Source organism: Rhyacophila brunnea, unplaced genomic scaffold (genome assembly GCF_057557595.1).
Source record: "Rhyacophila brunnea isolate RB1 unplaced genomic scaffold, BYU_Rbru_1.0 scaffold_21, whole genome shotgun sequence".
Taxonomy (NCBI): Eukaryota; Metazoa; Arthropoda; class Insecta; order Trichoptera; family Rhyacophilidae; genus Rhyacophila; species Rhyacophila brunnea.
Genome location: NW_028232871.1, coordinates 25,013,918 through 25,041,824, shown reverse-complemented (window position 1 = coordinate 25,041,824; position 27,907 = coordinate 25,013,918). Strand labels below are relative to the sequence as shown.

Genomic DNA, 27,907 nt, shown 5'->3' with positions numbered 1-27,907 from the left:
TTATTAAACAAATCCAATTGTTGATTCTAATAGGATGAAATTGCAGCAGAAGAATCGTAGTACTGTGCAATTAAAATTAAAGTTTCATTTTGAAAAAAAGTTTTGGAGCACTAATCCTACGTACCTCTGAATCTAGGTACCTAATCATTTTCTTATGTCTCGCTTGATGTGTTAATTCATGGGAAGTCTATTTATTTTTTAATTAACTTATTCTTTATAATTAAAGCAAGGACCAAAGATATATTATGTAAGAATGGTAAATGTATCACTATTTTTGTGACAACAGATTGGTAACCCAATGTATTTATGTTTCAACTTATCTTTAAATAATTTACAACATATAAAATGAAAATACTATTGGTGTAAGTCAGTAACCTATATTGATATTATACATTTATTGAAAATGGCACAAATTAACATAATAAATAGTACGTAACCCAAAACATTGTGTTTTCTATGGTATATTTACAAAGAAAGGATGACGAGCAAAATATAGTAGGTATTATAGTTGAACAAAGTACTACTTACATAGAAAGATAATAATAAAAAACAAGACACATAAATAAAATAATTGGAGAACCCGGGATAAAAATGGTAGCAACCCTAATTTTGGTTAAAGTTGATTTGAGTGTGCCATCTATGAGAATCGTCTCTAAGCTACTTGATTCGGCCATTAAGGGTGTCTTCGAAATGTTGTATCTTTATCGGCTGACTTCACAGTTCATAAAGCATTCGGAGTCATTCATTGGTCGGTGTACTAGTATTAAATAGTATGCAGCCAATGCAGGGCTCGAAATGGATCGGAACGCACCGGAGCGCCGTTCCGGTTCGTAACATCCTCAAAAATATCGCTCCGTCTCGTGGAAATATTAATTTGACCGTCTGAGCGACATATGCCATATAATAAAAAAATCTGACACATTTATTTTTTAAAATACATGTACAATTAGATAATAATGTTAGGTAATATTTTCGTAAAATTATCGAGCGCTCCGGTTCATAAAATTTTACATTTCAAGCGCTGAGCCAATGAAAATAATATTCTATGTCGTGTTTGCCCAAACTGGAAGTGGGCAATGTACGATTTTCGTTTGTAAGAACGTCTTTATGAAAGTAGCGATAAAAAGAAACCTCATTGTTTGACAGTGTTTTTTTAAAATACCGGATCCTTAAATTGTAATGAATGTTGTGTATTAATGTCTAGTGGTATATCTAAGTAGTGTTAATTGTTATCCAAAAGGGGATGGATGACACGTGCACCAAAATATTATATAGAAAGTAACAAAAGGTGGTTAAGTTATTGAAAATTACCAAAAAGATCAAACAGAAACAAATGAGAGAATTATTAGAAAGTATTTTTATTTAACATAGCAATCAATGATTTTCTCATAAAAATTCATTGATTTTTTTCTATATCAATGCTACATGGAATGCTTGAAAATTCATATATCTTCACCTTTTTTGAGCTTGACATTATAATGCATGTCATTTCACTTACATACATTGAACCAAGCAATAGAAAATAAGTATTTACTTTTACATTATCTTGAAAAGCAAATATTTATTTTCTTCACTTGCCGTCTGCGTTAACTATTCCTAAGGCATTGGTGCTTTAGTGAGTGTCTCCGAATCTTCGTCTAGTTGCCTTGTGTGGCGCGTCACGGCGTCATGGGCGACCGGGCGAGGGTCGCGGTCCGTGGTCACCTGCGTTTGGTGTCTTCAGAAGGCGTGGGGTCCGCTAGCCCGCGCTGCCTGCATTGGTGCTAGCGACACCTGGCTGACCATGGTACGGCTGTGGTTGTAGCTGTATCCGAGTTGCTCTTTCGATTTCTCTACAACAAATTTTAAAAATCACTAAGTAACCTGTTTTAATAGATGAGTAAGAAACAATTTTAAAATAACAAAGTAAAACCGCACGACACTGGCGCCCGTGAGCTATTCGACCATAGATGTTGAAAAAAAGCTTCTTGTATAATGTATATAGACGAGAGTTTAAAGTATGAACGTGGTGGTAAAAAAGCACCACAAATTTTCATACACACTGAAAAGAGACCGAGCATACCAAATTAGTAGCACTTACGTCAAACTGAAATTATCTTCAGTGATTTTTAAGAGCGTACATAAGTGAAACGGCGAATAATTTTCAACAGTATGTAGAACGAAATTTCGCAGTCGTCGCCAGTCGGAGAGCGATAGTCGACCTGTTCGCACGTCAATGTGTTTTGTCATAGCGTCGGAGAAATATATTCTTAAATCGTGTAAAGATGACTAAAAACGTTCCACATGTATTTGAAAAATGTGTCAATGAATATACTTTTATTATTACGAATATAATAATAAACATAACATTAAAAGGACGTATGATGAATTTTTATGACAAATTATATTTCGTTCGGCTCGCGTCATTTGCACAATCCGTGCATCGCATAGTCACGATCTTTTTAGACCATGCCGCAGCTGAAGTATATATAGCCTTAAGGAAATAGGCCCGAGATACAATTACTGATTTAAGAGGCCCGGTATATGATAAAAATATAAATGTAACTAAATTACTAAAAAAAATATTATAGAAGATGTAAGTCATGTTCAAGTATATATCCGTTTGAGTGGTTATGTTATGTATCCATAACTCCTCTCTCCATGATATCTACACACATCAAGACACATGTTACTAATTATGTAGATACCTATTAATTATTAATAATATTCGATCGAAGTGATTTTGATTATTACAATGTACCTACTCAATATTATATTATTAATAAACCCCTATTTATACACCCTATCTAGTTGTGTTACTAGGTTACTACACACATATAAACCGTTGTACATGAACTAAGCGTCACTAATATTACTTACTTACTATTTCATATTTCATAACATTGTATCTAATTTTATTCAACTCGGACCATGCAACATGTCCAAACTTAACTCAGCTCTGCTATGAGTTGTTTCACTGAGAATTGAATTCTCCTGCGTTCTTTCCCTTTTATTCACACCATGTAACTATACCTACTTTGAGATTAATTGACGAATAAACAACACTGAAGATTAACATCCACCGAGTCTTTAACCGACATACACTTTCCACTGGACCAGATGAAAGATCGGGGCCCGTTGGTAAGGATTTCCGTTGCTGAAGACAATGTATCCATCTGAGTGGTTATATTATGGGATCCCTTTGAGTTAGTTGGGTTATATTATGTAAATTGTACGTAAAATATTCCACCGTGAGATTTCTATCGGAAAGAGATGACCGTATACAATATGGTCTCCAATTTTATTAGATTCAATTCAATTCAACATTAATTCAATTTTCATAGCTGATTTTGGCAAACTTAATCTAACCTAACAAATAATCCAGTATATCGGCTATTTTCAAAATTTGATTGCTGCTGGCATCCTGTAAAGTGTAAACCTACAAGACGCGTGTTTTATTTAGACATGAATTTTATGTCAGTATTATACGACCTGAAGAGTTTGGACGGTCTTTAATATACGGTCATATATTTTCGATACAACATTTCAAGGTGAAATGTGATACGGCGACCTACATACGTACAAGTTTCCGGACACGTGTTAGTTGCAGGGATTTTGTTATACGGTTTGAACTGTTTCGAGGTCCCGTTTTAAATCTTCTGACGAATCGATTTCGTCATCTGTGTCAAATAAAATCGTCGCTGTCTGGAAGATGTTTCAACATAATAATTAACACTTTTTGAAGTTATACTTCTTTTGGCGCGTTTGGGAAATCAGATCAGAGTGTATTTTTGGCGTGTGACATGTAACACATAATTTATTTTTTCACATGAAAAAAAATGCACTCGATTGGATTCGAAACACCGATTGTTCGGTTATCAGCCGAACGCACTACCTTTACGCCACAGTATGATACTGCAATCGTGACGATTATACAGTATAATACTATAGTTTAGAATTGTTCCGTTGCCTAGGCAGCGAATTTATTATTGTCGGCCATTTGCAATTCCTTACGTAAACAAACTATTAAACGTCAGAGTGACAGTTGGTACTTTAAAAATAAAAACAACGAGAAACCATTATATAATTTAGTACTTAATATAAGTTAAAGTGTATAGACATAATTACAAGATAAAAAGAACTTTTTATGTACAACGTTTTTAAATTTTCTGTTGAATCATAATAAACTTGACTTGACTAGCTTAAACGATCAAAAAAATTGTACTTGATAGAAATACTAAATAATTAAATGTCATTTCATATTGATTTCCATAGTAACGCACGTATAAATTATTTAATAATTTAGTTGCTAGGACCCCCTAGCAACCAATGATGGTATCGAAATAACTTTTCATACAAAACAGAATTAGCTGAAAATGAATTCAATTCTACTTAAAGATGGCATTCGCATCGTATTCTAATATATTCTAAAAGTTTCAAATGTCTAGCTAGTCGGAAAGTTAGCTAAAAATCGATTGCAAGATTTGTACCGGACAAGTAAGAATACGACCTAAGAAAAACGTTGTAATAATAAACCGACGGCGTTCCAATAAGCGGTCCTTTTTCTTGAGTGTGTAATTTAACAAGATAATTAAGAGCTAGTCAAAGAATCTAGTTTATCACAAGTTTTGTTTTGTTACGCCAAAGAAGTATAACTTCTAACGCGTGTACATAAGTACACACTGATTTTTTTTTATAATACTACCTATATGGGCAGATAATGCTTGATAATATGCTTTCAGACGGTAGGTAGGTAGGTACTTAATAAAACTAAATGATAGTGAAGTAGATAAAACAATATTATTTACAACACAGCAGCCAAGTAGTCATTCAACCGAAGATCTTGCAGTTGGCTAATTCAGCTCGACAAAATTTATGTAACGAAAGGGCGAAATTTACGTTTGGCGCAGTGGCGTGCGGTTGCAAGGGTCGTAAATAATAACGACGGCCATCTCTGCAGCGTTTAGTCGAGTTTGCTGTGTGTAAGGACGATTTACTTCGCGAGGTGTTGATAAGAAAACATGTACATTGTAATGTCTTGTGGGAAGAGGCGTGCTTGTATCTGGGCTCACTTGTACAACATTTACCTCGAATTGCTGGTAATACTTCTAATTTGTACATAGTCCTTCCTACATCCCGGATGGTTTGAAACCGGACTCTTCGAAGCAGGCGCGCACACGAAAAAGTGATCTAGGTCGCTTCATTTTTCGCTTCATATTTTTTCAGACATATACGCGGCGTAAATGTGAACTCTGCCATTCTTGGTGGTGTTGGCTTGTATGTCTCTGATAATTACCTTAGGAATCGAGGGCATCCGTTGTTTGTTCTCTCAAGGTGCAGAACTAACCTGCCATTAGTGATGCCAATTGGGAGAGGAATAACCATGTTTAATGAAATATTCGGATATTGATATATTCCACTTACGTGAGAGTGAATTTAGATGGACGTTGTCTTATAAGTTTTTAAGATAGGGTCTATCAAAGTTCACTCTGTGCGCTTCCATCTACTTTTATTTTTGTTATTTTATTTTATTTCTTATTTTATTACTAATTTTATTAACTCACATTTCTCTGTATTTTTATTTAAAAAATTGTCAACACTTTTTTATGTCATGTCGTGAACGCTTTAAATTTATAATGAAAATAAATAATAAGATTATAAGTAGGCAGGTACCTAATGATTTTGGAGAAACTAAAAATGAAATGAGACGGGCGAATGCAATTATTATTACCGATACTGTTTTTCCGACTGCTATCGCATGGGGCCTATTGCATCATTTTCTCTCGCTCGGCACCACGTCACATTTCCTGTCAAAACTATTCAATTCAATTCAATTTTAATTTATTTTTACATATTGTGGACATTACAAATTATAAGTTTAAGACGTTCACAACATGACATTTAGAAACAAAGAAATATTATTAAAACAGTATTATGTAAAACTGTAATTATGCTATAGTAGATAAATGTGTAAATACAAAAAATATGAAGTATATAGGTACAAGGAAGTACACCGGATGAGTTAAGCAGACCCTATTTTAAGAATTTATAAAACAACGTCCACCTATACTCATTCTCACGTAGATGGAATATATCAACATCCGAAGCAATTTGGTTGAACAGAGTTATTGCTCTACCAATTGGCATCACCAATGGCAGGTTAGTTCTGCTCCTCGGGAGAACAAACAACTGATGCTCCCGATTTCTAAGATAGTTATCAGGGACACACAAGTCAATATTACCAAGAATGGCAGAGTTCTCATTCACACCACGTATTAGTCGAAAAAAATACGTGGCCAAATATTGATATCTTCTAGCACTTAAACTACAGTATGTAAGCATACCTAAGTGAAAGTCTATGTCTTACTATGTCATCTGTTTATAATATAGTGATAACCAAGGTGACTATATGTTAATCATAAATTTGGTCGACGTATAATTTATACATTGATAAAAGTGTAAAATATGATTAGTGAGTGGGTTGAAATTGAAGTTTTTTTCAATCTTCGAGACGTGTTTCAATCCATTACTTGATTTACGCCCGCCACTGTCGAGCCGTGCAGACATTTTCATAATAGCACAGTAAAATCATACGTGTTGAATAGCTAGTGTCTGTATTTCGTACAAAGCTTTCTCTTAAATATTATGACTGACTTTTTGAAAAATTCTCTTGAAAAAAAAACGGAAAAGGCATAATTCCTAATCCGAGGGACAACTATAATTAATTCGTATTGTATCACTCACTGCCTGTCGCAGCAGTGACATAAAGAGGGGATGTCAATTCCCGCGCTTTAAACTGAGGCGTAGTTCCTTAGAGGTTAATTTATAGCGCATCAGTGTCGGTCAAATATAATACATTTACGCTGAAAATGATAGCGGGACAGTGGGGTAGATTGCTGCGTGTCCGGAAACTTGTACGTATACAGTTCGCCGTATCAGACTTCACAATGAAAATGTTTATCGGAAATATATGGCCATATATTAAAAACCGTCCAACCTCTTTGGGTCGTATAGTACTGTCATGTCTAAATAAAACACAGTTGTCGGTTTACACTTTACAGGAAGCCAGCAGCAAAGCAGTATACTGGATTATTTGTTAGGTTAGGTTTTCTTTCTTAAATTCATTAATTTTGCCAAAATCAGCTATCAACATCAATAATTTTGTTTCAAAAAACTACATAGAGAAATACAAAATCACCTAAAGCAGAACCATAATAATTGTGGCTTTCTCTTTGAGATATTTTTTCTTTTATAATTTTTCCCATTGTATTTAGAGATAGGGATTGATCTCTTCCCCTTAACTTACACAAATGAATTGAAATATTATGTAAAATACATTGTTGCAGAGATTTTAATATTTGGCTGTTTTGAGTTATGTACGTAGGTCGTGCTTTTGCGAAATATTCCGGCGTTTTCTCGCGATTATTCAAATAAAACGAGCAACATTAATAATATGTTGAAAAAACGCCATAAAACAAATCTCCTAACATCCAATCCATGATTGAATTCATCAATCGCTTGTCCGGAAGTTTAGGAACAAAGGATAATCTGATTAAATCGTTCATATTATTCATGACTAATTCGAGGACATTGTCGTATTATTTATACGGCAAAGCAGAAATAAACTCTTTTTGGACAAACATGTCGGTATTCAAATGGCAGAAGGGACCATCTGTCATTTTCAAGAATGTTCAGGAGAGCAAAAATAAGATTTCAATTTAATCTAGTAAACAAAATAATTGAGTGATATAAATAAAATTTTAGTATAGTTTAACCTGTTAGGGTGTTATTTGTTTAGTTTAAGGCATGCTCAGCGCAGGTCAAAATGCAGCTTTTTTCTATTTTCAAAGCATGATCCTGGACATTCATTAAACGTTGTAAATAATCTATTTATATAATTTTGAAGCCTTATTATCCTTTATATTTATTTTAAACATTTGATGACTGCATAAAGTATTTTTATTACATAAAATAGTATTCTTTTAAACCTCTCGCTCTAATGTTTTAGAATATAGTCATATTTCAGTACATAAATGTGCAGTGGTGTTAAGATTTTTTACATTTATTAATTTTTAAACGCATTTATAAAACCATCAGTATAATTTATGTCGACATTATTATAGTGAAATATTTACGATAAAAAATTATATTGATAATCTCTGTGATCCCAAATTTGACAAGAATTAGGCATTGTATTATTCAAAAAATGGGTAAGATTAACACATTTAAAGATAATTCTAAAGATACTAATTATAAGCTATGTCTTTGACCATTCAAGTGTGATAAACGTCTTATGAATAATGATTGCTTTATAATAATTATTGACCTAAGAATAAGGTAGTGTTTTTTTGAAATACGCCATTCCTTTTGGCATTCCCCAGTGGTTAAGCTACAACATACGGCCGTAGCCATAAATTGACAAACTATAATTAAAGTAGGGAGTAAAATGATGTTAACGCGCGTGTTTGAACATGTACCGTTTAAAAAAAAATTAAAAATCGGTTAGGTACATGAGTACAATGAGTATTTTCAACAATAGGTGAGACGAAATTTCGCATACGTCGCCAATCACCGAGCGGCATTCGAGGTGGCAGTTCGTCGTTTTTTTTTGTGATGGCGTCGTAAGAATATATTCTTATATCGTGGAAAGATGACTAAAAACGTTATGCATGTACTCGAAAAAGAAAACATGTCAATGAATATGTTATTATTATTACTAATATAACAATAAACATAACACTAAATGGACGCATGTTGATTTTTTTTGACAAATTATGTTCCGTGCGGTACGCGTCATTAGCTCAATCCGCGCGTCGCATAGTTACGATCTTTTTAGACCATGCCTCAGCTGAGGTATAGCCTTAAGATTAGTGTAAAATTCTAAACAGCTATCGACCAAAAATAAATTTGCAGAACTTAATTCAGTGTAAATATCGAGTATGTACAGGCGCGCACACAAGTTTGGTTTTCAGGTCCGGACCCCCCATAGAAACGGAAAAAATACAAATTATTTAGGTAAACGGCATGTTAGTTGTTAATGACTTCATGATTGACGATCGTGACCCAAATGATTGGACTGACAAACAGCCTTCTACGACACGCAATGACTGTGGTCAATTGAAGACTCATGGCATTCAGAAAATTGGTGCAAATATCTGGGGTATCAAATGTTTTCTTTAATATTCTGATGCAGCATATCTAAAAGACAAGACAGGACAACGCGGATGATACAAATGGACATTAACGAACATAATAAATATGACTATTAAGCCATGCGCATTCGTAAGCCACCTATGGATGCGACAGCTCGCTATCAGACGTAGGTGGACACTCTTTGTTATACCTGCAGGTCAGGTGTTTATCGCTAGACTCAAGTGTTTGGGTATGACGAATGTACCTGTAAAAGTGCGGGTATTCCGCTGTTGAAGCGACAAGAATCTATAAGTAATAGGCGGGGTAAATTTGGAAGACAGTGGCACCTGGCATATTTTGTTACCCCGCCCACACTCCAGAATTAAAAATCAATAAAAAAATTTCATGGATATTTTTTTCAAAATGAAACTCCCCAAAGAATTTGGTTATATGTATGTGCATTTATATTATAGTTGACATTTTTCACAAGAAGATAAATCATTTTCCGTCATAATGCATTAAAATTTATATTGCTATTAATCCGTCAGTCAGTAATGGCAAACAATTTAATTGTCTGTACACGATAACAGTGATTGATGCTTCCAGCTTTAATAAACTCCTACAAAAGTACTTAGGTAGTTACTACGAATAATATAATTATATATGGATATAATATATATATGTATACAAAACAATGTAACATAGAATACCTCTGTACTGTTGAGCGATTGAATCAACAATCCAACAGAAAAGGACATTGATTTATTACCGCTTTCATTGCAAACTCTAAAAGCTTTTTACAAAATAACGAAATGTTATCAATCACTGTTTGAACCGAATATTTAACAAGAAATAATTATGGGAATAGATACTAAGTGCTATTAATTTGACGGTTTTTAATTTATTATATTGGTGTGTAAATGGTTGTTTGGACCTCTTATCAGCTGAAGTACGTTCTGGTGGAGCGGTTTAGATTATACAGTATGTGGCTTTATCCTACTGACTTCTCTCGAGTCTCGGGCATGCTAACTTCATAATATAGTTTAAAAGTTTGAAGAGATCTTTACTTGGCTGTCTATCTATTTTTCTGACTTATGTATTATTATGGTGTAAAAGTCTACATTGTTACTAAAATTAATTGGTGTACCTAGCCCTCACATTGGGAGGATTAGTTGTTTGTTCTCCCGAGGTACAGAACTAACTTATTATTGATGATGCCAATTGGGACCCAAATTACTTTTGATTTCGATATACATTACATTTGTGTGAGTGAGCTTTGGCGAACGCTGATTTTGAATACACATTCCGTGGCAAATGGTGGAGGTAGGCTGTTAAGATCCGATAAAAATAGTGTATACTTTGTCAGTCATACTTAATTGTTTTCATTGGATTAAGAGTACAAATTGCAGCTGGTGTCTATGTTACCCTAAGCCAAACCATAATAGATAAAAAAAATATTCTTCTATGTAGGTATAAAATATCTAAAACTATGTATGATTTAATGGCATAATTTTAAATATTTTATAGACTGACGAATATTTTTTGACGACCTATTATGGCTTGGTTTACGCAGGGTTAAATTAAATTTTAAAAACTAACCAACGCTATCTGCAATTTGTAGTCTAAGTGTAATGAAAACAAATACGTATGACTGACAAAGTTTAATGTGCACCATTTTTATGTCAGCTCAGCCAACATCCACTCTTCGCCTCTGACACACACATAATATATATTATATTACTTTTATATTCATTATATTAACTTAATTTTAATAATGTATTATTCGTATCATGGCCCCCACAAGGGGGGGGGGGGGGCTGACAGGGCTCTAGACTGGGGGCCCGGACTCAGGATGGGCCCGGCGTGGCGACTCGACCGGATAAGTGAGATAAACACACATCACAAATTAGCTCTCATGGTAAAAAAGTCGTCTGCGGCGCTATTTTTTTTCAATAATATTATTATTTAAAATTATGTGCTTGTACGATACAATTTTTAATTGTGTATCGATACTCGACAACTCCACAATTCAAATGAATGTATGAAAACATACAAATAAACACTAAATATACACATTAATTCTACCGCATACCTACACCATTTGGAAAACGCTACTGTAGAGCATCACAGTGTCTTTATCCTTAGCGATAGCCTGGGGGCCCGCTTCAGGATGTGGGGGCCATGATTCGTATCATGCAGTAAGCGTCTTAAACTTAATTTGTAATGTTTGCTCATGAAAACAAATAAAATTGAAATTGAACTAGCCCTCCCTCTACGTCTATAGGAGATATACAAATTGAATATTGAATGGCCAACCCCTTGATTATTTGTTGGTTCTGCTAGTAAAAACTGATGTCTCCATCTTTTTCCATAATGATTTTGTGACAAGGCTTATCAATTACCATTGAGTATGCATGATAACCTACCAGTGTGTCAAATGTATTGCATTTTAATTGCCAACATCGTTAATTAGTACATACTACGTTTTATTAATTATTATATTCCACAAGTGTTGCCAGACTACAGTATTTTAATGCAGAAAATTGAAACGTTTTATACATGTACTTAACTGTAATATTTACATATGCTACGAGGGTGGGTCAATAATTCCTTAGAAAAAAGCATTAAAACAGTTTTTATTTTTGTATTTTTTTTTATTTCTCAACATAATCTCCTTGGAGCTCAATACACTTGGTTAGACGTTTCTCAATTTTTTTTAAACCGTCAGAAAAATAAGTTTTCGGAAGGTCCTCAAAATAAGCATTTGTCCGATCGATGACTTCTTCATTTGAAAAAAAACGTTGTCCACTTAGCCATTTTTTTAAGTTTGGGAAAAGGAAAAAGTCACTGGGGGCTAAATCTGGCGAATACGGTGGGTGGTCGACCAATTCGAACTTCAATTCTTCAATTTTAGCCATTGATCGTAAACATGTGTGAACACGGGCATTGTCCTGATGAAAGAGGATTTTTTTCCTGTTTAAATGAGGCCGTTTTCCTTCAATTTTGTTTTTTAGCTGGTCCAATAAAGATGCATAATAATCCCCTGTTATTGTTTTTCCTTTTTCCAAATAGTCAACGAAAATAATTCCACGTGCATCCCAAAATACAGTAGCCATAACCTTACCAGCTGATTTTACGGTTTTCGCCTTCTTTGGACATGGTTCGCCTTTCGCAATCCACTGCTTTGACTGTTCTTTCGTCTCGGGAGTATAGTGGTGTATCCATGTTTCATCTACAGTCACAAAGCGACGAAAAAATTCATCCGGATTGCGTTTCATGAGCGACAACAGGGCTTTAGAGGCCACCACCCTATTGCGTTTATTGTCGACTGTGAGCAAACGCGGCACCCATCTTGCAGAAATTTTTTTCATGCCCAATTTGTCATGTAAAATAGAAATGACGCTACCTTTTGAGATCCCTGTAACCTCAATTATCTCACTCAACTTTAATCTTCGGTCACTTAACACCATATCGTGGATTTTATTGATCATTTCTGGTGTAGTCACCTCTACAGGACGTCCTGAGCGTGGTTCATCCTTTGTTGATGTACGACCACGTTTAAATTCATTTAACCAGTTATAAATAGTTGCAAGTGAAGGAGCAGATATGCCGTGAACTAAATCCAACTCATTTTTTATTTCCTTTGCTGTTAACCCTTTTATATTAAAATGTTTAATAACAGCACTAAACTCAATTTTCTCCATTTTCCATTTTTCCATTTTCCACAAGCAATTTTTTTTTTAAATGTACGAGAAACACACAACAACCCGACCAATCTGATTGAAACTTCGCAGCATACTGAATCGGTAGTGCCGCTGCATGAAAACAAACCGCTTACAGTACTAGTCGTGCCACCTGTCGGCTTTTCTAAGGACTTATTGACCCACCCTCGTAACATATTTGTATTTTATATGATTGAAACGATGCTGTCAAGTGACTACAAAATATAACTTCTGTAAATCATTTGCAACGAGTTCGTTGACCGCTTTGCGTTTTCCTTTGACAAAATACGTAAACGGTCTAGGGTGGGTACTTACCCATCTATCTATGTACTTACGAACGAGTACACAATCTGCGTATAAAAGTTATTATTAAAATTAGCTAGGTCCTTCATTTCGAAATTCGTTGTGACCAGTTTATGTAACGACGTCATTTTAAAAGATCATAAAGACTTATTAGTATTAGTAAATATTATTTAATGCCTTTAATTGTATTAAAATAAACATATAAATAAGTAAGTAAAATTGGAAAAGAAAGATACTATTTATATTATTAGGCAAGTATTGTAGTACCTAGTGAAAATGGAAAAATATTAGATTACTTATATTAATCCAAAAATATTGCTACGACATAAAAATTACAAAGGTTCCTACAGGCAGAATCCTAGTTACAAATAACTCTAAAGCACCGGCTAGACGCTCATGCTTTAACACAAGCTTACCTGCGTAAACCGGTTTGTATTGGGAAGACCGCTGTATGGACGGGAAAACTGTAGCTCGCGCAAACCGAAAAGCGCTGTAACAGTAGTTTGCACAAACTATACCGCGCAGGCAAGTTGCTGCCGTCTAGCTGGCGCTTAACAATTATGTAATTTCCTGATTAAATTCAATTAAATTCAATCTAAAAAAAATCTTGTTCAACTGAAAATTTATTAATTTAAAATTACAAGATTTTATAGTCGATAGCTATTTTGATTGTGAGACCATTATTATAAGATACATAATTTGGGTCCTTGCTTACATATATAATATTTTACGTAAATATACATGACTTCATTATATTTACTCTCTAAACAAATGTAAACACATAAAATATATTGAGAAATTCTCAGGTTATCCGTCTGCCCCGAACGTCTATCACGATCGTCCCAGGTCGTGAAAAGTCACTTTTGAGTTGATCCCTGGAGTCGTGACTATTTTTTGGGCATGATCGTGTCGAAGATTACCGAGAGCGTACGAGAATATGCGAACTGCCCTCAATTTACAGGAGGACAGCATAAAGACAGTGTTTTGCATATTCAGTTCGTATGTCGTACTTAACTAACTACTAATGGTGTTTACTTAGCTGTACTGATAACATTAAATCTGTATTTTTTGTAGTACTATGACGACGTACGTTTGTTGTTTTACTTTTCTTACCTGTTAAAAAATGTTTTGTTTAGGGGTTGTAGCAAAGGGTTGTAGTCTTGTGGATGTTAATAAAGATCGTGGATTATCACAGAATAATCAAAACGTTTTTGAAACGAAAGATTGTTTAAAAAAAATGTGTTTTGGAATTGAATGCCTTCAACTGACAAACGAGTTCATTAGTAACTGTCACTGAGAAAATTACTTAAAATAAATCCTCAGTAAGTAAACAATACAATGTAATAATTTAGATTATAAGAATAATATTTCCGCTTGGATACTATTATTAAATGATTATACGTCACCCGGCACATTAGGGTGATTTAATGTCACATGATATCATGTTGAGTGTGTTACCAGACATTTAGATAAATAACAAAAAAATAGCATTAATTGCTGATAGTAACCGTGACAAAATATAACATTTATAAGTTAAAATTTTGTTTATCTATCAAATAATTTAGACGGTTCCATGACAAAACAGAACAGTGACATAATAGAACACGACAAAACAGAACATGACAAAACAGAACAGTGACTAAACAGAACAACGATGATATAACTATGACCTTTCAGGAAAAATATAAATTTAATATTGAAATTGTCCTATCTCTATTATGTTGATAGATTTTTAATAGCACAGATTTTCAATACGCCATAATAAATCAAATTATACCTATACCTAATTTATGCATTACTAATCGCTAGAAAGCCTCAAATAAACTTAACTCGGTGTTGCCAGCAAGCTTATATGTTCAAAATGATTAGATGACTAGGTACAACGCAATTTTCAGTTTAATAATTCTGCAGAGATAAATAACGGAATTTTAATATTTATATTTGCAATAGTTGTGCATGATTATCAAAATCAAACAGATAAATTATTGAGGTATTTACGTCAAATGGCCAACATGCAGTGATTAATTTATACAATTTTATATACTCTAAGTATATATAAAAAAATGCATTATTTTTAAAATAACGGTATTGTAAAAAAAAATGAAAGTATATATTATACCTTGATGATTTCAGTTAAAAATAGATTTTTTTAAAATATTAATATGTATATATATATATATGTATTTCGTTTAAAATTTAATTAATAAATAGATACCACAAAAATTAATGTTTCATTTTCCCCCTGGCTGTTCTATTTTGTACCCCCACGGGATATTACTGGGTAATTGGTTGCTTATCTACCCATCGTGACCGATTGTCTTTTTATACGCCCTGCAAATTGTCAAATAAATATCATAACAGTGATGTGGAGAGAAAAGTCACTTGTAGCTAACTTGATCAGTGGATTAGTCCTTGTTGTGTCAATTTAATGTATTTAGGTTCAATCTTTATAAATAGAACAAGGTATTTTCAACGTCTATATCCATTTTACAACGCTTTAATAATAATTTTAAGGTTAGGTTAGGTTAGGTTAGGAGTTCATGGAGTTTTAATGAGTAAATTACTATAATAATAATTAGTAGATATTCTCTACAAAATGACATAGGTATACATTTTATCGTAATAAACTACACAACGTAGTAATATAGTGCACTTTATTGGCAAGTATGTAAATAGGAAAACCTTTATTGTTATTAGAAAGACATTTAAATAAAATTATTAATGTCCGCCCATCTTAACACTAAAATCGCTTCAGAGATGGCACTGCTCCATCTCCGCGGCGTTGGCGACAATATCAAAATGTTGGCGACAAAGAAAGGCGACATGAAAGGAAAATCATCAATCATGGCGACCGCTTTATAATAGTAAGTTGTCGCACTACCGATACCTACAAAAAATGCCAGGCGATAATGACGCAACGTAGTCTTTGGTTATCGATGAAATTGGTTATTAATGTGAGGCAAAATATTCAAACATGGTGTGACGTTGATTAATTTTGATTTTTGAAGGGTGGCTGATAATTGTTTTTTGCAGTAAAATATGGTCATTGACAGGAAAATTTAGTACCTATCTACATTAGGTAGGTAACTTATTAAAAAAATACTTCTAAGTCGGTACTTATATAAAAACAAAACTGTATGATAACACTCAACTTCAAAAATAAATTCTGCAATAGATTAGGTACCATACATCGGCAGTAAATAAAAGCAAAGACAGTTTGATGCTTGTTTGAAATTCGCGCCGTTTTAGCAAGACACGCTGTCCTCCAGCGAGTGACTAACATAAGCGCTTTTATATATTTTATATACCTGATACGGGCTGAGTTGTCTTTCGACTATACTAACAATAACAAACATCCTATTTAAAATGTAATTTCCCCATGCTTGTTTTTTTCTGAGCTGATAAGTTCAAAATCAATTCCATAACCGCCTAAAATTATCATAATATAAATTAATGTTCTTTGTCGGATTTGTAAATTACTACCGAAGTAAATATGTTTGGTCGGATCGAACCGTAATTAAGTACCCTTTTGTTAATTACTAACCCCTTGAATCGAAATCATGTCGAGTTTTCTGCCATTAATAAATTACCATACATCCTAGTGTGACACTACTTATAATATTGAGAACATACTTTGTATTTACGACAAATGTAATTGTAATACCTCCTACATGTGCGCATACGAGGGCTGGAAAGTGTCCTTGGGTCAGTACCCCTCTCGACTATGTTATATTAAAATAAACATTTTGTATTGTTGTGGCATACCTACAAACGGGGTAGCGCGGCGTGGCCGTCAGAAATGGACACTAACTATCATAATAATTAGTAGACATTCTCACGTATTAGTGAGGGAAGGCGGAGTATACCTAATCGAAATAAGGGCCAAGATATACATATAATTAGAATCAATATATCCAATTGGAATGGTCTTGAACAACTCTAATTGATTAATTGCAATTGAATACATTTGGAATCAAGTAAGATGCCTAAGAGGCAGAGTGCCTTGGCCATAAGAGAGCGTTGTGAATGTTGTGATAGATTTACATGAAAATTATACGTATCTAATTAAAAATGTTTACGAAATACGCAAAATACGTGTCATAAGATTTCATAATTTCATGTATCTAGTGAATTTAATGTGTTTATAAAATGACCATAAAAGTATGACAGCTAGCTATTGAAGGAAATTAAATAATATTAATTTTATTAAATAGTACACAAAGTATTTAATATAGACAGCCTACAATATAGACAATAATATAGACATAGTTATTGTAATATAATATAGGTATCATGAAAATTAATTACTTGGAAGAAGTTAGGAATACGTATATATTAGAAAACAGTTTACCATAGTTTTATAAAGAAGGAAATTAGTTATCGTGGAATGAATTAATAATATAAGAGAATTTAAGAAGAAAATTATTAAGTACCTACCATGACAGACAAGCTAAATTGCCAAAGTTGGCTAATTATAAAACTATATTAATTATTACGAAAATTTAAATACCTTTCCGCAACTTAGTAAATATTTTTAGGTACTCGTAATATACTCGCAATAACGTTTTTTATGGTAATAATGATATTATCGCTTTAAACATTGAAAAACAAGGCTAATTGATATTTAAGCCGTAAATCGCCATTCCAAAAGTAGGGAAAACAAAGTTTTCTCTTAATAAATAATTTGAAAATAAATTGGTAAAGTTTATTCGATTAGGAAGCCATTTTAATTTGACCGACAAACACAGAAATCTTAGATAGACATAAAATACGAATAGTTTATGTTGAAATTATAAGCAAAGAGATTATATTACAGAAAGTGTAGGAAGGTATTTTTTAAAAATAAACACACGTGGAACACCCACATAATAATATTATGTAGGTATAATTTTATTATTAATGTGATAATATGACTTATATTGCGTGGTTTGTAGGTCTTAAACATAGGTTATTTTTTGTATTCTGTTAAATGCATGCGAGGATACTTCCACCAATGATATGGCGAAAAATTGATATAAGGTCTCCGCCAAATAAACGTCTTCGCTCGAGGAATCCTTTTGTGGATTGCAGGAGAGGAGCTGCTTCGGACTGAGAGCGTGTTAAAGATGCTTTGCTAGTGAAGAACTCCATACTAATTTATGAACGAGCTTCCTGGCCACAAAAATATAGAGTGATAAAATAACATGCGGTCCCTGCATGAGATGAGCCATAAGCCAGGCCAATCCAGAGGCTGTTGCGTGGATTGATGCTTTGCCGGTCCCACTATGACTTGTTATAGGACTAGTTCTGCGATTTAAAAATATTTTTTCAGATAAATTTTACTCAGCAGATGAGTTTATGATCCGCACGCACAACAGAAAATTTAGAGGGAACTTTGCATACGAGGTATATTTTTTACCGTTTTTATAATGCTTTATATTAAGTCTTTGATTTTGAGAAGGGGCGAAATTTCAAGCTTGATTAGTTATAGAACTTTGACTAGAGACGTGGCTGAATACTATCAGCACCGAGACAACTGGACGCCAGGACAAGTGGGCGCCGAACTGTCGAATGAAATAAATAGACGTTCATTACAATTTTATACAGAAAGTAGACGAGGAAGTTTAATAAGTTTCTATCTACTACTTAGTAGTTTTAATTGATTTTGCTCTTAACATAGTGTTATTTTTTTTATTGTGGATTGATAATTATTATGCCTGACTGAACTATCTTTGGAACTTAAACATATGCACAATTAAATCATTATTTACGTGTGCATATTTAAATTCTTACCAAGTATTAAATATATATTTTAAAAGTAACTATAATAATTCACAAACGTCTATTTATTTTCGAATTTCATTCGATTGTGTAGCGCCCAGTTGTCCCGGTGCCGAATCGTCCAAGACCCATACTATCTTAATTTGGATTCTGCTGTCGGGTAGGTGCAGACAAATTCATTTCTTTCTTTCGATCTAGTGTTGCCACCAGCTTAAAGTGTCTTTTTAACAAAAGATATTGATAGTTGAATTTATGTAATACATACAGATACATTTGAAATCATATGCCTCATTGCAAAGATTGATCGTTTTCCACGTGTATTTTGACTGTTAAAAATGTTTATTCGAAGTCGTTTTGATAGCAAGAAAGCGAAGTATGGCCGCTATGCATCATAGTCACTTTACGGGTAGTTAATTTTGGCGGGAGATAATATTATTATTAAATTTTCCAAAGTCATTTTTCTTCGACGCTTTTCCATTGTAGTTGCTTGATATGAGATAGAAAGCATATCATGTGAAACATGTCATGCGATTAATGTTTTCAAAAAAGGTGGTATCGCGACATAGCTGAATAAATAATTTAGTTTGATATCGACTTGCAGATAATAGCTGATATAATATTATAGTATATTAAGAAACCATTAGATGACACTGCTAATAGCTGTTGTTTCAACTTGTTTCAACTTGTTGTTATAGTTGTTGTTTCAACTTCAAGTAGTCTGTGATCTACTTACTATCAGTTACGTCCCGTGGGAGTAGGCCAGGTGTTGCTTAGGGGCGGAAAATTAAGGAATGAGTACTTAAATTACAACGTTTGAAAACTCGTTTCGTCTGCAACGTGTTGAAAACGTCGATGTGACGTCATCGTTATTCACAAAACACACGTTGCCAAATGGAGCTCCGCACATTGGTGGAATGCGACTTTTTAATTTGAAAACAATATCTAGTGCTGCTAGCAACAAATCGCATGCGCCTAGGGCTGCGAGTCGAAGCCGCCAGAACCCATACGCACACCTACGAATTGGTCGCCGCATCTCAATACATCCACGTTTTGAGAGGTTACGCGCGACTGACGTTAGGTGCCTATGTGCGCGGTATTCATATACAGCATCAGAGCGACATTCCTAGAAGGTTTGATTTATGGCTGTGCGGCAGACGACGCGAGTTTAGATGTGAAAGCCGGCTAATATTTCCGCTACAGGACTCAATTTTCGATTTTCTCGAATTGGATGTTGGTTTCGCTATTTTTATTTCTTTAAACAATATAACATTTTTGGACGTCATTACCGACGGTTGGCGATCTATTAATACGTAGTTCTAGGCCCAAACGTCTTGTGGAAAGACGCGAGCAAATGGACGTAAGTGACAATTTATGTACATGCAAACAATTTGGAATTTTTTTTTATTTGTTTCGTCATAATATATTTTTCAATAACTATCCTATTAAATTTTGGGTTGAAAAAATAGTTGTAACATCGTCATGGAATGACTCTTTCCGAGGTTATGAAGATAATATTCTAAGCAATCTAATTAAACATCACCGTTGTTTCCAAGAAACTTTCGGTTCAGTTTTAATAACGATTTGAAATGACAATTATAATATGTAAAATCTCTACTACAAGGAGTGGAATATTAACGAAATGATGTTTAAAATTAATAACAATAAAATATTATAATTATTATTTATTAGTCAAGAAATTGGGTGAAATTAAATTTCAAAAGTCACTCCGGAAAATTAATTGAATTCATAAGATTTAATTTTCAGAAGGTAAGAGTTTTAAGGTTGAGTGTGTTCGTATAATTAGTAGGTAATTAAAACAATTCTGTTCTTTATTCAAAACGTGGCAACGTTTTGACAAACTTTTCTTTGCTACTGAGGAAATTTGATTAAAGAAGCGGTTGCCAAACCACTTTTACTAATTAGGAAGAGAATTCAAATTAGTATCGCAGTTCTACCAACTCACAAAAAATAAATTACTAATAAGATTTGTATGGTACATTATGGAGTGACTGAATAGGATGACAGAAAGATGGATATATTTGAAATTAGAGTTATGAGAATAATCTTTGGGGTTGTTAAAGAAAATAGCATTTTGATGTTAATGTATAATGGGGACGTGTACATAATATTATCTACTTTATGGAAGGCGAGAAGATCATGAGGCATTTATACAAATGTAAATATGTACTGCGTTGTATGGGCCACGCTGATAGAATGCTAGAGGAGGGCTATGTTTGCATCCACTAAACATATAAGAAGACCTAGAGCAGTGTCTCTAAACCTTTCGATACTTGCGGACCGGTGAAATTATAAGAAATATTTCGTGGACCGCTAACGCAAAATAAAAACTATTATCTATATAGATTTTTTAAAAATAAGTTTTGATCTGATTGTGACTACAAAAAAATATGTACCATAAAATTCACGCACTGACAACGAATAAAATTAATTCTAACTTAATAAATTAATAAAGTAAAGTAGGTAAAAACATTATCACTCATCTATTAAGTCAACGAAGTGTTTGTAAAAAAACCCCAATCACTAATAATACAATCAATAGGCGTATACATCGTCAAACCCTAATATTAGGGTTTAAGTTTTTACCTGCTTTATTGTATTAATTTATTATACAAGTAAGAATTAATTGTATTTGTTGTCAGTGTGTATTTACCTTTTGGTGAGTGCACATAGTGTCTGAAGATGCCGAAAGGCGAAACCCGCGTCGCAAAACACGACTCAAATGGAATAGTAAAAAACTTAAATTCATTATAATTTAAATTCAAATTCCATCAAGTACCTTCGGTCGATAGTATTAATATAGTAAATAAATTGTTAATACACCTGGATTAGGTATTGAGATTATAACAATAGGATAGCCGTTGGAACAATGCGATATAATCCAGTTACCCGAGGCATATAATACGACCGAAAGATCGCCTCAACCCACCCGGAAAGTGAAAGATGTGAGTTTAAGTAGATTTTTTCTAATATAAACGTTTCTGAGGTTTTTTTAAATTATGTTTTTTCCGTAAAAGGTTGTTACAAAAGACTTATAGGTAGGTGTCTTCGAGCAAAAGTTCGTAATATATAAATAATAAATTATACTAACCTATTGATTTTTAAATAAAATCTCCTCTTACTTTGAATCATATCTTTATCGAATGACATGCTTATTTATCTCAATCTATGAAAAGGTGTGAACTTCGAAAAGAAAATTTCACAACGATGCGAAAATCAGTTCATTTCACTTCAGGTACTTCTGGGTGAGTTTGCCTACATACACTTTGAGGTGAATACATAACATATAGTGAAAGGTGATAAGTACGTCGTGTAGGTTTCTACATCGTAAAAAAGATTATATAGATTGTAGTTACATACTTATTGATGTGTAACGTTGTAGGTATACGTTTTTACAATTATTATATTATTACCAACGATAGATTAATGTATTTATTATCATCATGTTATTTGCTGTCAGGTGCTGTCACAGTAAGCTGCCGCTACGGGAAAAAAGTGTGTAACGTCGTTTTTATTGGTATTTAAAATATTATCATACTGATGCTCCTATCCCGTAGCACATTTTGAACCTTTAAAGTTTAAACGAACTTTGTCAGTTAGCAAAAACTGCCGAAATCGCCAGAACAACAATGAGATCACCTCATGCGTACCGCGCTACATTAGAAACCGCATGACTCAAACAAAGTTTTTTTATTATTTTCTACATGCCTACACATTTTCAACTCATTTCAAAATCAGGTGTTCTTTGTTTTTACTGGTTTTCTCTGTGGATTTTCTATTAAATTATTATCTATGTATGGTGTTTACGTCTATTATCTATGGTCTGCAGGTTCGGTTCTATTCAAAATATTATCTATGGATGCAATATCGCAAGTAATTTTAATAACGAACGCACACGTAGAAACTGTAAATATTAATTGAAATTAGCATAAATAATGAATAATTATTCAAAATACTAATACATTAGAGTTGGCACTCTCCATCATTGAACTTATAGAGATAGTGATCATTCAAAATATTCTGCGGAATGACGAAGCCAGACTAAAGTTGTCGCCATACCAGCACGTGACAGTACGTGACGTGTTCATAATGTAATTGCAGAGAATCAGGACACTATAATTATGTTCCGTTTTCAGTATCAATCAAACTTTAGTATGATATACTTTATTTACTGACATTATACACAGTTCCAACAATAGTACGTTTGAACTAATTTATTAACGTTTTTATTAGCTCGTATTCTTGTTTGCCCAGTAAATATTTTTTCTTGTGTGTCCAGTACTAGCAACTAAATTATTAATATATACGTGCGTTACTGTGGAAATCAATAGGACATGTCAAAATGACATTTCAGTATTCTATATTTATTCAGTATTTCTATCAAGTACAAAAAAAAGTATTTATTAATACTTACATAGAATTGTCAAGTTTATATTATTATGATTCAACAGAAAATTTAAAAACGTGGTATATAAAAGTTCTTTTTATCTTGTAATTATTACTAATTGTGATCGACTAAAAATGTGCATTTTTCCTCGGAATTAAATATGTTGTCATCAAAATACATGATATAACTAGCAGATGCATGAAAAAGAATATACAATACGTGTTTTCTCATTGAAATATTATCTATGTTATCTCATTGAAAAATTATATGACGGAGACTTACAATTCCTGGAATGTGTTCTAATCAAGCATCATTTGATTTCTTAAAATATGTTTTTTCCCCATAGCCATATAAATTATAAGAATTCAGATTTTATTAAAAAACGTTATAATCATCAAAAAACTATACTAAAATAGGAATAAAACATTTGTAAATGGATAACAATATGTAGTTCATAGGTATTATAATAAACCTGGATAAATAGGGTTAACATTTAAGGGTACATGATCATTTCTAACGGAATATAAAAATGATTACTAATATTTGTTAAAAGAATGGAATGAAAAATCGATTAAACTAACACTAAAAATCGATTTAACTGCAAGGTTGGGAGACGCCCTAGAGAAATGTTACCAATAAAATTACACAAATAATATAGATAAAGTAAGGTGAATCAGAATTTTTCCTCCAACTCGCTAGATCGTGAAGGTTTGATTTTGAAACATATTCTGAATGCCACGGGTTCACGGTCTGAAACCAAAGCTTACATAATATTTATAAATACGACAATATAGGTATATATATATTTTAGAATTATTAATAACCATGTCCTTGCTTTTTCGTACAAGGTGGTTGTTGGTAATTTTGAATAATCACAAACACCCAGGCTTTGAGAAAAACACATAAATATTGTGTCCTCACCGGAATCGAACCCAGAACTTTCGGGCGGAAGGCCAGCGCCTTACCCACTTCACCACGAGAGCCGCCACATCAATATAATTGAATTTACTAATGTTGCAGGACTCGTGGACTGCAACTCACCAATCAGTAACAAAATGCGCTAACGTCGGCGACACGGCGGACGGGATATAAGTGTCGCTAAATTTCAAAACCCGCTAAAACACTTTTTTGAAATAATTGAGATATATATTATCGTTTGATTCGTCATTAAAATGAAAATTTTATCGCCTCTTTCAAAATCCGCTACGATGAACTGTCATTTATGAAACAAAATCAATGCGTCTATCAATTCCCGCTATAACACTAGTGAAACATTCAAAAACCTTTTTAGTTCAAAAAGTTTTTATTGATCTTCTCAACATATTGAAAAAGTGTTATAGCGGGTTTTGAAACTTAGCGACACAATTAAAGATTAACATACTGATTAATATCTTATTTTTTCACGCGTCATGCCTATATTGAATTTGAAAGACACTTGTATCTATCGCTGATGTTAGTATAAAATACTTAACAAGGTGTATGTACGCCTTGATATATTGGTATACATGTATAGTAAAACATTGTTCGGATGATTGATGCGAGAGGGTATGGAAGAGAAATTACGAATTTCCTCAAAGGAGACACTCATTGTCAATGTGTAGAAGCGGAGGCGATGCCTGGCTTATGTGCAGTAGCGCGGTAAGTTCCGCTCTAAGAAAGGGTGTTAGCTCGACATATAATATACGCCAGTCTTAAGTATTATAACACTTATCAAAGCACATATCATGAGCTCTATGAGCTTTCACCCGGAGACCGACGAGGACGGAATAATTCCGATCCCTCCTTAGATTCATCACTTTCTACTCCTTACTCCTCTGTTTCGCCAGAGTTTCAGTACATGGGTACAGAGGACACTGCGCGTAATTAAAGATAAATGACGGCAGAGCAAGTTAAGATTCTTTTTATTTTCTAAAACTCTTTCTTTAAGCGCTAATGTGCATGGTTGCTGCATCAGTCCCGTGCAGCATTACTTCGGAACAAGGAAGTGTGGCACTCAAATATTTTCATTCTGGCACGTTTACAGCGTCATGGAAGGTGCCGTGCATAATCCGCGGGTGCATATACATGGCGGGTGGAGATGGGGTAACTCAAATCATTTCCCTCTAGTATAAAATAAATAACAAAATATGGTGGCAGCCTGGCACTCAACGCAAGCGAAAGAGCCCAGGACTCGGTATTAAAAAATCTAAATACCAAATTAAACCCAGATCAAGGGCAAAGCATACAAGATAAAATGCCACTAGAGGGAACTGCATCAGCCGCATCAAGCGTCTATAATCATGTTTTTTCCCATATATCTGTGAACGATACATTGTTTTGTGTCTCCATTAGTCTTGCAGCACGACTCTTGAATCGTCACTGGAAGAAAGAACACCGAGGATGATCCTAGATGATAAACTCACCAAAACACCCATTATTACACCAGCTCTTGAAGGCTGCGAAGCCCCCAGGGGCAGGATTAAATTCGCCAGTTAACCATACAAACCCGATACAATATTATATGAAGAGTGTAAAAGCCTAGCGAATATGTGCCTCGTAAGATAGCATTACCCTTATAGGCTATCCATGGAATTAGCAAAACCGAATGGTTTATGACGGTCTCACCTTACGCCGGAACCGTTTATTGCCGCAATAAAACTTGTCGAGTGTTCACTGACTTGTCTTCGGCTTTGTATACTCGGTTGCCGCGGTGTTCTATTATGCTCACAGTATGCTGCATTCAAATAACGGTGTTTGTATATGCACGTCTATGTAAAACAAGTATTCCTTATATTAAAACAGAAACATATTTTTTCTCTATGGTCAGTTTTTGATGTCTATGTGCACTTAACTGTCAAACAAACGATATTTTTTCACATTTTGCCGCTAGGTAGCCCTAGTAGTCCACATATTTTGAACTCGCTATTCAATGACATTAATGTCATTGTCGCTATTACATAATTTTATATTATTTCTTTTATTTTTCGATTAATACTATGTACATTATGGCCGGATAATCCGAATGCCGAATAAACGTTATTAAAAATAAATATAATCATTACAATATAAACAAATGAAAGGAAATGGTTACCTATCGTGATAGTATGCCTACCTACCCTATAATTATTATGCATAAATCGATTCCAGCATGATGTGAATTGTGTTGTTAAAAATATTGTATTATATTTATTTGATTTTCATGAATCTGCGCTAGATTAGCTTCATCTACGAAAGCAAAATTTAGTACCTATAAATAAAGCATTCATGATTGAATAAAATGAAGCACCAATTATAGGATCAATTGTAAAATAGATAATACCATTAGACAATAATCAAAATAATTCACTGAATCATAATGAAATACGGAAGAAAACAAGTACCTAGGTATGACAATTATCAACAAACGCGGGCTGTCAGTTGATCTGTCAAACATCGACTCTGACAAATTTAGCAATCGGTTCGCTCAACTTATGGTAGAGGGGCATTCGGTGTACGGATTCGGCGAGATGCTTATATACAAAATTTGGATGAACGCAATTATACGGGCGTATTATATACCTGGCGTAAAATCGCATTCGAAAATTTTGGATGAACACCCTAGTCTATGAGCTTGGACTAGTTACCCAACAAACATATTCATGTGGCGGAGAGATACAGGATGAAATTCGTCCAACCAGTTGTTGACCTGGTTATCACAAAGGGTAATTATTGTATTGCATAATATAAAAATGCAGAAAACCGTTTTTTAAATAAATATAAAATAGGTACATTAAAACTATAAATTATTAGACAAATATCTTTACTGTGAATTAGAGAAAACTTAATAAACTAAATTTTAATATTCATGACTATAAAATAATATGTAATAATAAGGTGGGATGTTTTAACATATCATTTATTTTTAATAAACTATTTTTTGTATTCAACAAATAATTCACAACATTTAAGAATGTAATATTCTAATTATTGAACATACCTACATAATTTTGAAAACACTTCTGAGAATATATATTATAAACCAATATAAAAAATCTTTTTGAATCGAAACTGCATCTCTTGGGTATCGCTCCCACGCACATAGACCACCATGCTAAAGGAGAATTTGGAAAACGCTTCAGAAAGTATTAACCGCCATTAGTTAAAATTTGTCGAAATTAAGTATGACTCCTTTAGTATAGTATAGGGGGCATGATATCCGAGAGATGCAGGTTCGATTCCAGTATTACTTTTAATTTTTTTAAATTTATTATTTATTTAAAATACTAATTAATGTAAATTGTTAGAAAAGGGTATCGAATTGTAAGTTTCTCATTTTCCGCTAGATGACTCTGATAAGTAATAATATGTAGAGTATTCATCTTAAATATGACAATATAAAAGAACGTACTTTAAACTGTATTTACATAATAAAATATTCGATTGGTAATAGATACAACCATCTATAATAAATTTAGGCATGTGCCCAAAAACTACTTAAGTAATACGATTTTTATTTCGCTATAAACCACAAAAGGTGAAAATAATAATAAAAATGTGTGTAAACCATAATATTATGACAGTTGATATTTTATGTTTTAATTTGTAAAACTATTTTTAATCCCACTGTCAAGAATGTCACTGATTTTAC

The 27,907-nt window shown here is 33.4% G+C and overlaps 1 protein-coding gene across 1 annotated transcript in view; it reads right to left on the bottom strand.

The window, feature by feature from the left end:
* Positions 1 to 611: 611 nt before the first annotated feature.
* The window catches only part of moody (G-protein coupled receptor moody), a 154,944-nt gene continuing 127,648 nt past the window's right edge, over positions 612 to 27,907 (bottom strand). The window contains exon 9 of the mRNA XM_085948812.1: positions 612 to 1,832. Coding sequence (XP_085804938.1) covers positions 1,720 to 1,832 — 113 coding nt within the window. The 3' untranslated portion in view covers positions 612 to 1,719. The remainder of the gene's footprint in view (positions 1,833 to 27,907) is intronic.